At 43.5% G+C, this 14,713-nt stretch overlaps 1 protein-coding gene across 1 annotated transcript in view; it reads right to left on the bottom strand.

The window, feature by feature from the left end:
• Window positions 1-14,713, bottom strand: part of ITPR2 (inositol 1,4,5-trisphosphate receptor type 2) — a 237,065-nt gene that overhangs the window by 201,935 nt on the left and 20,417 nt on the right. Inside the window, exon 2 of the mRNA XM_088528402.1 lies at window positions 6,716-6,786. Within this exon, the coding sequence (XP_088384528.1) occupies window positions 6,716-6,786 (71 nt within the window). The remainder of the gene's footprint in view (window positions 1-6,715; window positions 6,787-14,713) is intronic.

The following is a 14,713-nucleotide window of genomic DNA, read 5'->3' as shown; positions in this document are numbered from 1 at the left end:
GATCATAAATCCTTCAATTCCTCGCACACTCCCCATGAGCAACCTCTCCGCAATCCTTACAAGAAACAGAGGCCTTGGGCTTGCAAGAGGCCAAACCGCACGCACCCTCTTTGGTAGCGCCCTTCGCTGCAGCGCTCCTGCACGGCTGCACTGGTTGAAGCCATGTGACTTTAGACACCTTGGAAACAAAGCACCCTGCTTTCTCCACTTCATACCTCTGGCTACGCTGCTCCTGCTGGCAGGGCTCAAACAAAGGATTACGTGGACATCCAGCTGCAAGCTATCAGCAACGTTAACACACCGTTCTGTTCTGCATGTGCCTTCCTTGAGATTGATTTAAAAAACTAACACCACAAACAGCAACGTTACAAAAACTGAGCTCCACCTTTGCTTTCCCAGCATCTGACTGCCACTGAGGACTGTGCACGGCTCCTGGTACCTCACAGGAGCAGGGCTGGTTCCGAGGGTTCGAGCTGCTCTTCACAGAGCAGACTTGTCACTTGGTGGCACTAAGGGCAATTCTCACTGGCGGAGGCCACTGCAGGCTCCTGCAAACCTGAGCGGAGTGACCCACTCACCAGCTCAACACATCTGCTGCCACTGCTGCCCCATGGGATTTTCTTTTCAAAATGAAGCTAAGCAGAGTATCTGGAGTGCACACGTTCACCAACACAGCAGTAGGAGCTTGCACTCACCCTTGGTGAGCTCCCACTGAGACTTACTTCCTTTGATAGCACTCATCTTCACGCCATATTTGGTAAACAAAAAAAGGCATATAAATAGAAAAAAAAAAAAAGAGAGAAAGAGACGGACGGACGGAGGACACAGGAAGCCTGTCATGGCACAGAAACCTCACTGCTGGTCTACACGCTTCCCCCACCAGCAGCTCAGCTACCAGCCCACCCAAGACGCCTCCAAGCACAGTGCGCACTTTAGCAGTAGTAATTTAGCACTTTTAGCAGTACTAATTCAGGCTGTGTTAGAGAGTGAGAACCTAAAGGTTCAGACGCAGTGCAAAAAGGAAAAGGGTAGGAGAGAAAGAATATCATTAGGCCCACCTTATACGTTGTAAACACAAGCTCAGAAACATAAATAATTCATCCAAGCCTATTTTCTTTAGATCCAAGTCTAACTTTAGGAGTTAGTTTTAGTCTAACTTTAGAATGATAAAAGACAGTCATGCACTCCTGATCATCAACTGTTCTAAAAGCTAGATTTGAAAGACATTTCAGCTAGCAAATACTGGAAATTGTCCTTTCATGCTCTAACTGTACCAGCCAGCAAGAGGAAAAGAGACAAAGTATTAACTGTCTCTCAGGTTTTTGCTGTGAGATTAATCAAACATACAGGACTGCATGTGTATCACGGCGTGAAACTTCTCTGCCATGGGTTGGGATTTATAGATGTCTGCCTCCGTTGCCAAGGGGGAACACCTATAAACATGGATAACTTTAAAAATGCGCTGAGAAGGAAGAAGAAAGATGATGTTGAACATGACTTTGAGCAACAGGATTTCAGCCCAAAAGACTTCTGTCAGCTATTATTTTCTGTAAGCATCTGCAATTACTAAATATGCATTTCCACTCCATCACTGTGGAGTGGAGAACACTCCAGCAAACACTTGTTTCTCTGAAGTAACAAAGCTTCTTTTTACAGGACCAACTTTCATTTCTGCAGCTCCACACACGTGCTGCGACTCAAGGCAATGCCCTGCTGCCCTCGGCACACGGAGTCTCCCGGCACCACGCTGCCACGGAGCACAGAAATGCAAGGCACGCATGGCTCTGCAAACGCAACTGTTTACCTACAGCTCCCAGTCACAAATTCATTTTTCCTATTGAGGCTTCTCAAAGGGAAGAAAATGTGGAATAGGAGGTGCTGGAGATCCTTGGCCACACAGCTGGCTCTGTAGCCAGCTGCACGACAAACAGCTCTCCCACGTCACGGTCTAGCTCCTTAAAAGTTGAAATAACAAGGACTTCTTATTGTTATTACTGTTAATAAATATTGTTTACATTGTATTTTTCCCTTCTGCCAACTTATGGAAGAAAAAACTCACGTTTTTCAAGAGAAATTTTTCCCTACTTGTTTTTTTAATCCTAAACCCATTTGATTTTTTTTCCCCCTCTTGGCATTTCTATTTACTTTTATTGTAGTAAGATACTGTGCTTAGTCACACTAAGCATCAGAGAAAAAAATGTACTCCCTACCCTACAGAACCTATAGCTCAAATAAACTAGAAAACAAGGGAAACTGAGGCACAAGGTTAGAAAGGACCCTGCCAGTACCTGTGGCAGAACGAAAGTTCTGGCCGCCAGGATACCACAAGGCAGACTGTCTCTTCTGGCCTCTCTAGACAACCTCTGAGCGCCCTGATTCCTAACTCATTTCTTTGGGAATTTCAGAATAATTGCTTCCCTTCCCTAAAACACTAATTAAGTAGGTAATAGCAAAAGTAAACGGCTCTAAAGCTACCAGCTGGTTTCAGGCACTCAATTTCCATGCGCTTGACTTCTACAGTCGCTTTACCAATCCTCACATCCTCCCACAGTCTTCGTGACAAAATTTCAATTTCCGATGCACTAAGTGAAGTTGGAGCAAATGAGAAACACCTCCCTCCCTCACCACCGCTTTTAAACCTCCACATTTTCTTTACAGCTGTCAGAAAAAGGGAATAGCCTTTTTCCCTTCCTGCAGGTCACACTACAGATACAATCTCCTATTCTATGTGTTGCTTACTAGAAAGTAAGAAAATGTGAAAAGTTAGCCTTGTTGAGAGACATGGCAACGACTTATTTTATGGAGGGAAAAAGAAAAGGTATATTTATTAATTGGAACAATAAAAGATGGAAAAGAGCAACCCTAAACTGCAGGAAACAACGCGCAGAGGAAGCATTTGGCACCGAAGCAACAGTTGTGCCCAAGCCTGTGGATGTGCAGGAAAGGCCAGTGCCCACCAGGCTGGGCAGAAAGGCAGGAGTAGGTGCAGCATGTCCCCTGCCTGAAAAACAAGCCTGAAAACGAAAACATTTCCTTGCACCTTTCAGATGGTTGCCTTTCAATGCCTGGCATGTATAAAGATGGCTTACAACAACCTTCGTTAGAAGCTGTCATCTGCACTTCTTTTTTTTTTTCTTTTTAAGTGTTATAAATTAAAGTTTTATCCACTCTTTAAAATTTTTTTTTGGAGAATTAGTGATATTATCATATGGCTTTAGTTGAACTGACAGAGGCACTGAAGAATCCCAAGGAGGATGATGGAAACAGCCATTAGGAACCTGAAAAGAAACAGGAGGCAACTGTGGAGCTGGGAGGAACAATGTGAACACAGAGGAACTAATCAAAATGATGGAGGAAAAGGCAAAGAAAGAGGAAAATGGCAGAAGGTCAGAGGAAAGGGCCAGATGGAGGAGTTAAGGAAAGACAGCAGGGAGTCATAGCAGAAAGGAGGGAGGGAAGAGGAAGGAAAACAATGTGAGAACGAATTTGGACCATAATACACAAATTGAGAGAAAAGCAAGAGGAATTTCTACAAATTCGAGCACTGCATTCATTGCAGGTATCTTGTGCTAAGGGGCTATGAACCGTAGAGAAATTTAAATCAATCTTGAGACAGCAGAGACTTGCTGTTACTTCCTTCCTCAGAGTTGCCAAATCTAACTAACCTATAAGCAGGTCTTACCCGTGCTGCCTTACACCTTGGAAGCTAAAGCATTTCCCCCCGAAGGCAACGCATTAAACTAAAGAGTGTTAAGGTCACAGTTTAAGGAAATGTGCAGCTCTGCTGCTGATGATGATGATGTGACTTCTCTTTTTCAGTTAAAATCAAACACCTGGCTTGATCAGTCCCTTAACTTAAACCACAAGAAAGAAAATGCTCTCTCTACTCAACAGTCTTCAGGAAACACGTGTGGGACCAAATTCTGCGCTCCTTCCCAGTGATGCAAATCACCAGTAGGCCCACTGCCGAGCCAAGAGCCACTCCAGGTCCACACCAGTGGGACTGAGGGGCGAATGAGGCCTATATTTTTTATATATTTGGACATAAAATGAAAGGTAACCACATCTTTCCTTAGTTTAACAACACCCAGTTCTATAGGGCGTTCTGAAAGGGCTAGAATAGCTACCGCCCCCGCAATAAAAAAGAAAGTAAACACATAACAAAAATGAAACTGCTATTTTAAGACCTCTCTTTACAAAGGCTTTCAAGTTCAGACCAGCAGCTCAGGACCTAAATTTGATCTCTGCATGAACTCTGTAGGGGAGATACAAGCAGTCGGCAAACACAGTCCTTTCTGGGTGGGCTCAGCAGCAAGGGGTTGATAAAATGCTACAGAGGACGAGCAAGCACAGGCCTCTGATGTTAATTTTCAGAGTCAACCCCCTAAACATCTCATTAGAAACATGCCTTTCTCATACTACTTTGACTCTCAGGTCATGCTCCAACCTCAGATCACACCAGTGTCAGGCACCAGTGATAAAAACATCGTAAACCACACAGAGAGCAGATCCCATTACTACGGAGGCCCTACTCTTCCTGCTGTTAGACGCTATTTCTAGTTGCTTAGGTCTAATCATTCAACTAATCATTCCCATCTAAGTCTTCTTGCTATGTCAAGAACCTACTTAAAGCAGTTTTTGTTTGTTTTGTTAACTTTGCCATTTTAATCAAATGCTATTTTCCCAGGAGATTCTTGGGGAAAATAGTTCTCGCTTATATTTCTTGCTTGTAAGACAACTTGCAGCAACTGTTTTGCTTCAGTGCTTTTCAGTAGAGATAAGCCACTTGAGAAAGAGCGGCAGAGCTGTGCTTCTGGGTGCTCTCATTTATAAAGACACCTAATTGCCACCATTTTCTACGTTCGAAATTTCTACATTGGAAAACTCTTGGCTCCACAGGTATTTGTTTGGGCCTGACTATAAGAGACTCTGACAGGTCTATCTGCGCTCACCACACGTCTCCATCTCAAACCTGATCTAGGCTGCTGGAGATGTGTCGGCCTCACCATTTGCTGCGTGTAGTCTGTCTCAAGACGGAGGAGAGCAAAGCTCTCTCCGAGCTGCAGCTCTCTGGTTCCAGGCACTAAACTCCAAATAGACAGCAAGTCACTCCTGTGTTCTCAGCATAACCCCTGTTATTCCTATGCTTAGAATTAGAGTTGTAAGATGAAGGAGGAACAAAACAAAACTACAGCTTTTATCTTTGCTGCAGCCATTCTTACAGCTGCCCTTTGTGTACACTTACCTGAAGTGACATGAAAATACTACTAGATACTACATGGGGCTCCTAATAATATAGGCATGATGTTACAGAATAGTGGGTTGCATCAATTAAGGCAACAAAACAAACTTCATCTTTTGTAGTAATTTATCTTCCCCTGCAGCTGTTGCAGTTCATCCAGACTTGTATGTTATGACAGTGCTAGCAATAGTAGAGCAAACTACTTCAAAATTAAGTCAAGTATGTGTGTCCCAAAACAGAAGGATATAAGGCAAGAGAGGGCTGCTGGAGCCAAAAAGGAGGTAAGAGGCAGAAATGAAAGAGAGGAGAAAAGTAACAGCTAACAAGATTTGGGGCATCAGAGGAAGGGAGAAGGTGCAAAGAAGCGGAGAAATTAGAAGGAAGGAAAGAACAGAGAGGAAAGGCAGCGGTGGGAGCTAAAGATAGAAGGATGTGTTATGAAAGCAGCGGGAAGAGCTGCAATAGAAACAGTGCCAAGACTCTCTACAACTCATAGAAAACATTCCCCTGCCAAACCTGGAATTCAGGAGTAGTAAATCGGGAGTAGAGTCTTTGCATTGCTCTTCCAGCAGAAAGCAGCTGCACATTTCTTTTCTGTCACTCACCTCTGCCAGCGCCAAATCTACATACACGGTACTACTGCCGCCCTACTGAGCAACATAGTGCTGGTTGCTCAGTGACCTTACGCTCCGGATCAAAATGCCCAAACCTCTCTGATGCTGCTAAAAGCCTGTTTTCTGGAAACCACCAGAGCAAAACACCCTGAGACTCTCTGGTCTTTCAAATTATAAAAGAACATCAGAGAACTACAATGAGAGAACCCTGCTGAGGCTATAAACTCCAACACCCAAAAGTCAGACAATGAAAAAAATTAAGCTTGTTTTTTAACCTTCATTCAGCTTCCAGATTGTAGGCACTTTGAGATATTCTGCAATTAAACTATTATATAAAAATCTTTTCCAGTGACCTCTGTCTCCTCTAGAAATCAGGATATGTTCTATGTTGTGAACAAATCAGGGTGAAAGAAACTCCTGCCCAAAGAACCCCCACCTCAGTTTTAGTGCAACTTGGAAGCTGTCATTTAAACATATATTTGCAGACAGGGAGAGGAGGAAATCACTCCCAGGGAGAGGACGAAAAGCCTGAAAGATGCATCCCAACTTCCACAGCTTGTTTCCTATTTACACTAAAAGCTGGATTTAGACAAGCCGTTGGTCACAGAGTGGGGAGTATGAGAGATTTGTAGTCTCATACTAGAAGAAAAGTAGTCCCATTCCTCCTGTCTTCCAGATATACCTAATGCCTTCTCTGGTTTGGCATTTACTTCTCAAGATTCGCCATTCACATTCCAGTTTGAAACTTTAGCAAAGTGTCCTCAGATGAGGAAGACATCCGGCAATGAAGGCAAATCTTTGCCCAGGAGGTTAGAACATGCATCAATCAGTCATTAAAAAATCACCCGCAGTTACTGACCTCTGAACTTCTTTGGAGGGTTAGCAAGGTCACCTGTATCCGGCTGAACCACACATCTGTCATCCACTAACCTGGAAGAACAAAAGTTATTAGATTTACTAAGACATCTATTTAATATCAACACAGATAATTGCAGAGACATGCCTATCATGCCATGGGTACACGGTTTCCAGTTCAAGTCAAAAATATCTTAGAAATTTAACATTCAGTTCTTCAGCGTAACTAAGAATAATCTACATTCCCCTTTGAGAAAGAGGATTTCTTGTGTTGCTCTAAATTAAGGCCAGTATTTCAGAACTCACTTCATTTAAATCCAGTTAAAATCTCTTCTGTTGCAACATGCACCTTGATTTTGTGTAAAATTCTTGTTTGCTTTTGCAACAGCACATTAACCCTGAATCAGAAAAAGATCCCAGAACAAGACCTTCAAGAGAAAGGCTGGGTAGCCAGCTTTATATCAGATAGGAGAAAGGAAAACTTCTGCTAGGCTCCATCTGAAGTTATCTTGGCCCAAAACCTGCAAGCTGTCCCATGCTTGCAGATTCCCACATCCACACAGAGGCCTTTTAAAGGGAACCACTCAAGAGTATTCCCATGTGGATCTATTTGTACAATCTGGACATGCAGGGTTTTTTCCCCCTAATTATTTGCTGTTTCACAACTCTGTTTCATCTAGAATTAGAGGCTGGAATCTGATATAGTACCTTAGATTTTAGTCTTTAAAAATTTGTTATTCTCGTCCTCCAAATACAGTCATGTGACATTAAAATCCATCTCTCTGATCAAAAGTGACATTTTCTTTAGCTAGGATGAGTAAGTATTTACTTAATCCACACCAGAAAATATAAATAACAAATAGGCTTCTCACAATATTTTAAAAGTTAAATAAACAATAAAATTCAAAAAGATCGTAAGTCACACTTAGCAGAAAAATATCGTTGATCTTATCACAGAACTTCCTAACCATAAATTCAGTCTCCCTTCAGGAAGTATCCTGTAAATAATCTGCCTGTTGCAAACAATTATTCAGGAAAATCATACTGAAGGACACACCACTGCCGTACACTCACCAACAGCAGTCTTGGAAGGATTTTCTGTGGGCAATTGCCAGAAAAAAGCACAAATTTGGTCCATACAAATCAAGCAAATCAAGCATTCAGTTTTCAATCAAATTAATGCAGACTTTGAGTCAATCTGTCACAGCACCTGTGAATTTTGCACCTTGCAGAAGCTAATGGGTGCCAAGGGCAAGAACAAGCACCTCAGTGTGCTCCTAAATCCAAGAAGCACATTAAAAAACAGAGCTGGAAAAGACAAAGTTCTTTCCTCTTGCCCTCAGTGAGGCTTACACTGCGCCTCTGTCACTCTTGACAGACATCTCTATGCTCTGCTTTCACTCGTAGCGAGTGCATTAACCTAGGAGCTGAGGGGGAAGGGGTGGGCAGGCAGGAAGACGCCCTGGGCCTATTCCATGGTTGTGCCCTGGGTCCTTACTCTCTGCCCTCGCATAGCTCACAAGGCAGGAACGGTCCTTACAACAAACTGTCAGCACGTGGGCATTTCCTGACAAGTAGCGCCTGAATTCATTATATTGTACAACCAAAGGTGCCAGCTATTTAAATACTGATCTAAATTATTATGCAAATGTTCAAGCCACTGTGGCATCCAAGCAGCTCTGGCAAATGGAAAGGGTTTAATAGTTTAATTCTCCAGCTGGATTGCAACCGGACAATACTGCACTGTGCCCTCCACTGTAGAAGAAAGTCTAGGCGGCTTTTACCCCTCCGTTAGCACTAGCTGGCACAGACCACGTTGCCCTGCATGGTGCTCCAAGGACCACCAAACACAGTCCTACCTCTACCTCCCTCTCCCTCCATTTTCTTCCCACCATCTTGATGGGGCCACTGCTCGCCGCATTCAAAGTCAGACTTGTCTAGAAGTGCTCACGTGGGCAGTACTCTGCCATGGCTCCCACTTTACCTAGGAGGCATCAAACCCGAGGAGCACAAGGGCTCACACTCCGCATCATCTCGGCCTCCTGCTCCGGTCTCTGCCCGTGCCCTACTCCAAAACTTCTGCCCAGGAGCCCAAGAGCCAGCAGCAAGTGGGCAACAAGCACCTTGCTTACGGTGAAAGTTTCTTTGCAATCCTCTTTGGAGAGCTACCAGTTCATGTCCTAAGGGTGCTGCCATCCATATCTGTGATTAAATTCTAATCAATAGATCTCTGAATGCTCTTATTACTTCATTACCTTACCTCTTATTACCTCAACCCCTTACAGCCATTCCAAATCCTATTAAGTACTCGCTTTCGTAGCATCTTGTGGCAACAAATTCCACATACAAGCTGGCAAGCAGTTTGAAAGAGGATAGATCAACTTCTAATACTATTCATTAGTTGCATTAAGGTTGTGCTTAACACAAACAACTTCAGACTTCTCTTACAGCTCCTAATAGCTCTCCATTCTCTCGGGATGGGACAGAAGTGGGGAAGGAAACACCTCGTAGTAATTCTTACTAAATCTTTCTACTGGGTGCAGCGGCCGCCCTTACAGGGCCTTTTCCTGAAAGAAGATCAGAATGTGCATGAGAAGATCCCTCGGGGACACCATGGGTTTTTGGGGAGAACAAAGAAGTATTTGAGGAACAGGACGTAGTGGTAGAAGTGTAAGCGATAGGGCAGGTACAAAGGCTAATGATGGGTAGATGGGTTTCTTGGTAATAATCATATATGCTGGAGAAATCTGCATGTCCTACAAGCTATCCTGATTACCCATGACAGTCTAAAGACAAACAATCACAGCAAAGGCTTTGAGTAACTTGCAGACACAGTGAAAGGGTCAAGGAATAGTTGTGTGACAATAGTCCCAGAAAAAGGTATTTGCACTGATGAGTTATTTTCAAACTACTGCTGCGATGCACAGTTTCAAAGCACCAACACAATGCAAAAGAAAAGGGTATGACAAAATTGGAATCATGATGATTTTCATTAATTGGAGTCGTTCATAATGTAACATGCTTTTAATAGCATGCAAGAAAGCAGCTACATAACATAGAAGTTATCATTCATTCATTCATTCATTTATCACTTGCGGAAATGTGCCCTTAATTTAAAAACATATAATCCTGAAACGGGTTTTGGTTCTTTCTACCAACAAAGACACCTTCATTTTTTATAGGCATCATTATTAAGCAAAAGAATACAGAAACTAATGCACGAGTAGAAATAATAATACTCTCACACACACACACTCACGTACATAACCATATATATAGGTGGATGTGCATGCGTATGTAATTTCTGTTAAAAAATGCAAGCCTCAGCTATTGCTGTTTCAGTATTATAATGCACTGGAATATGCACAAGGACCAAGCTTGGTACCCTTTCCACAAACGCCGAGTATTTTATGCCTCCAAGAGCTCTATAAACAACACTAGAGCGTCTCAGACAGACCAAAGGTGTTTCTTCTCTCAGTTGCTCAGATTTCACTTTCTTAGCTCCTGTGGGTTCAGCATTTCACCTCTTCTCTCAGCAGCACAAGGCCCCTCAAGAGCCAAAGGAGGGGACAGACCTCAGCAAGCAGAGCAGGAGTTTTTAATTGCCAGCGGAGCCGAACATAATCTTTGCTCAGCATGAGCTCATAAATCAGGCCGCAGTTACGTCCCAAAGACATAACCTCATCACTCTCTCACAAATGGAGAACCAGAGCTCAGAGACAAACACCTTTGCTCCACAGACAGCTTTCCACAAACAGATCCTGTGATCAAGAGCTCCCCTCTTGAAGAGCTTCCACTCAACACCCTTCTCCCCTCGGTAACTGCAGTGTTTGCGCTCACGCTGCCCAGCACGTGGTAGCTGCTCGGAAAAGGGGCGCCGGACGTAGTGCTAACAATGGGTTACTGAAACCTGCCTGCCCTGGAAGTCGGGCACTAAACACTTCAGTGCCAAAACAACCAGGTCCACCCAGTTCTTCTCCAGGCCCACCCACTTCTCATTTCATTTAGCTTTTCTTATCAGGCATCAAGGTCAGCCTATTTCTTGCTTGCTTCGTATAGTTTCCTGCCAAAAATGTACAGTCATTATACCTCGCCCTTCCCAAAATGTGAGCTCATGCTCCTTTTGCTATCAAACCTGACTCAAAATGATCCCACAGCTCCATGCTTCATCTCCACTCTATGAGATTTGTCCTTTGTCCCATCTCCTTCCTTTCCAAAGTCTGATTTTCTTTTCTCGTGTTTTGGCATCCGCAATCCTACAGGGTCCCCAACATTCATCCCAGGTTGCATGGGAAATAAAAAGGACCTCAGCTGCACTTGGTGCCCCTGCACAACTTAGGAAGGTTCCATGTTCAAACTCCCTTTAATGAATGGGAAGGTGGCCGTAGGCAATATTTAAACAGAACTGCACTACACGCCAGGCAGACACAGAAGCCCAGAGGGAGGCCACACTCCTGCCTGCAACTCCTATACGTGCGTTTGGTCGCAGCCGCAGAGATCAGGCGCGCTCCTGTATAGGTCACTTTGAGTCGCGCTGTAGAACGCCAAGGAGACAGAAGGGCACAGAGCAAGATAATCGCGCACGTATGAACCAGCCACTCCTGTGTCGCACTAGCAGCTACACTGGTAACAGCCCTGGAGTTTCTGCCCAGTCCAGTAGTGCATCCAAGTGCTCCTGTAATTGGGTCTGCAGTCGTGCATAGTGGAGTGGGGAGAAGCAGAAGTTTTGCCTGTTCCGTTAAACACTCCAGCTATAAATCTCAAATGCCACACTTTGTTCTTCTTTTGTGCTGTATTATATCCACTCGTGCCTTTAGCTTGTAAAAGCTTCAGGAATCTGTTAGGTAAATTTATCTATTTCATAGTTAAATACACATTTAAAATATTAGGTAAACTAAAGAAGTAGTCTATAACAATAGAATATAGGGTTATTTAAAGATTACAGTAGAGAGAAGGAAACCAGATTCTTAGATTTTAGTCTTGATTCTTCAGTCTTTTTGGCTAGTTTAATAGGTAACTCACTTATTTGTGACAAAATTGGTACAGAGATTAACTTGGGGATCCCAATTTTTGCCTAGTCGATAAATATATATTTGCACACTGTTTCAAGCTTCTCACGTCAACGCCACCACCCACATTAAATCCCTTATCAGTGGTGCGAAGCGCAGTCATTTTCTCCGGGCAAAACAGTATTCAAAAGTAGCAATGGCCGGAGGAGCTGTGCCAGTCTGCTCCCCGCAGCTCCATTCGCAGGCGCCCCGAGTCCTGCTACACTTCCCCGGAACGCTGCTCCTCTCCTTACAGGCCCACTGCAGCCTCCGTCTGGCTCAGTAGGTGTGAAAAAGAAATGATGTTCCCATGAAACGAAGGAAATGCCTGGTGCCTTTTGCCTTTTTTTTTTTTTTTTTTTTTTAGAAAATATGTAAGGTAAACCTCTATCCTATAAGGATGTCGTGATGGCCTAGAAATGCTACATAGAAAAATGTTGCATAGAAAAAACATACCTTTTTTAACAAAATTATTATTGAAACTATCTTTTAAAGTTAAGAAATGGAAAGGATAAAAGGGGTGTTAGGAAAATTTTCTGAGAGTGAGCAGTACTGGCTTGCCAAACCTAGACCAACTGAGAATTTGCATCACCTGGGAAATTTGACGACTTTTCCATTACTGACATGTTTTCGCTTTCCAGTGAAATCCTGGCAGTCTTTGAACTCACTGGCAAAATTTCCACTGACTCAGCAAGGTCAAGATTTCACCCCGACAAACCCATCTTCCCAAGGCGTGCAGAGGGATGAAGGGAAGTTCACACGACAAGCAGCAGCAGCACCGACCGCGCAGTGGGGCTGGGGACTCTTTGGGGGCGAGCCCGCCACCACGTGTGAGCACCCCCACTGAGATGCCATGGAAAAGGGGGCTCCTATGGCCAGCGGCCAGCCACGTAGGCCTTCGGGATCTACCTCAAACTCATCTAAGCCCCCGGAGGTCTCCAGATTGACAGACAGGCACCTCCAGAGGGCAACATCAACCTGCTCTAGGATGGACGTGTAGAACAGCAGGATGGATCGCTTTCTGGACAAGACCTCTCTTCCCCTCCCTTGCCTAACTTTGGGATGACCACACTTGGGCAAAACATGTAAGCAAGACTCCAACCATTCTCCAGCCCCTCTGCAAGATCTTCCTTCCTAGCTTGAGCTAAAGGGAATGGCAATTTTCCTTGTGTCTGGCTGTGAAAACCCAAGTGGACCTGGCTGAGACACTCCTTGAACTTCCTGGGCAGCGCTGCACAGCAGAGGTGCAGGCCCACTTCCAGGTGCAAAATTATCATAGAAAAATATCCCTGAACGTACACACATATTGAGGACAAACAGTGCATATCTCCTGGAAAAAAGCAGCAGTCTTTTTTTTTTTTTTTGAAAAGACATCCAAACATGACCTATAATACACTTTTTCTTTTAATGTTGATTCAGTTTGTTTCAAAAGATTGTAATCATGGGGGTGTGGTGGGAACAACAGCAAGGATCTTTCTTCGGTTTCAATTACACTCACTAAGCAGTGGCAGCAGTGAGTGTCTCAGGTAAGTGTATACAGGAACAGAGCAGCTGAAGACAGCACTATCAATTACTATAATTGGTTAAAACTGGAAATTCAGTCAGTTCAAAACCTCACTTAAGAAGTGGGGCATATAAGCAAATGTATTTTTAGAATATTGTCGATCTTTGAGCACGTAATAATTAAAAGCCAAATATGTCATCATCTGCTCACAGGCTGTGTCGCAGGATGTTTTAAGTATTAGGCTACACAGAGTATTAAAAAGAGGCTTTAGAGCCATGTCTTCAGGGCAGTGGCCACTCGCCACACGTGCCCAGGATAATCTCCCAATACTCTATTTACTTATTGTAGGAGCACCTAAGCCATCCTTTATCAAAGTTATTAAGTATGATCCAAATTCTGCAGCTCTTTTACATAATCCTTTCTCAGCTGGCTCCTACGGAAGGCAAAACCTGCAGTATGTTTGTGAAACAACACTGCTTAGCTAAACAAGTAGAAGGAAATTAGAAAATTAACTTAAGTGCAAATTCTGCCCTGCTTGCCTCCAATGTAAAAAAATAAATAAAAAACAGCACAGAGGAAGTAGGATAAGTAGGTATTAACATATATGAAAAGCACTGGCACTATAATCACCATAGGTTACCCATGAATTTTCAGAAGCAAGCAAGCCCCACGTTGTTATGTCAGTTTTAGGCATGTAACTCACAAGTGAGTCCCTTTCACAGCGATTTCAGTAATAATAGCCCTCGTCTCCCAGGACCAGGCTGACATGCAGGACTCGCTGTGAGGTGGCCATTCGGCCAGGGGCCATCGGCACCAGAGAAGACATCAAATAATCGCATCAGAAGAGCCTCAACGCTCGACTCACGCCAGAATTCAAGCCCTTTATTCAGCATGGTCTAGAGCTACCTGCAAAAATGCTACGCATCCCTGTGAGCATTCACTGGAGAGGGCTGCTTTGAGAGCTGCACACTAACAAAGGAAATACAGCCCCTAATATAAAAAGGAAGCACAAGTAAAATGAGAGAAATAGAAAATATAATTTAGCTGAAATGCTGTAAAAATATTGCTGTTTAAATAGACAAGTCAGTCTCAAACACTCCTGCAGCACAGTAATGCATGGCAACATTTTCTGTAACAGTCATATGTATTGACAGACATATATACACTTACATGCACACAAATTATCTATCCTGCAAACTTAACGCGGAATCCAGGACCTGGAAATCAAGTTGAGTTCTTCCTTTGTTTTCTAAAATCAACAGTAATAATCTCACAAACCAACTGATGTCCAATGTTGTGTAAAATGTGGATGCAAGGCACTTAATCAGAATATTGACATTTTACACATTTTGCATTGGTGTTTATTTCACCCAGCAATAGAGAATCTTACATATTTATCTGTAATTTTTTCTTCCAAGCTATATGTGTGTACACACGCACACACCCATAT

The sequence above is a fragment of the Tinamus guttatus genome, unplaced genomic scaffold (assembly GCF_059628265.1).
Source record: "Tinamus guttatus ecotype Peru unplaced genomic scaffold, ASM5962826v1 Tinamus_guttatus_pri_ptg000308l, whole genome shotgun sequence".
Lineage (NCBI taxonomy): Eukaryota > Metazoa > Chordata > Aves > Tinamiformes > Tinamidae > Tinamus > Tinamus guttatus.
Note: the sequence above shows the minus strand (reverse complement) of the source record. Positions and strands in the feature narration are given on the sequence as shown.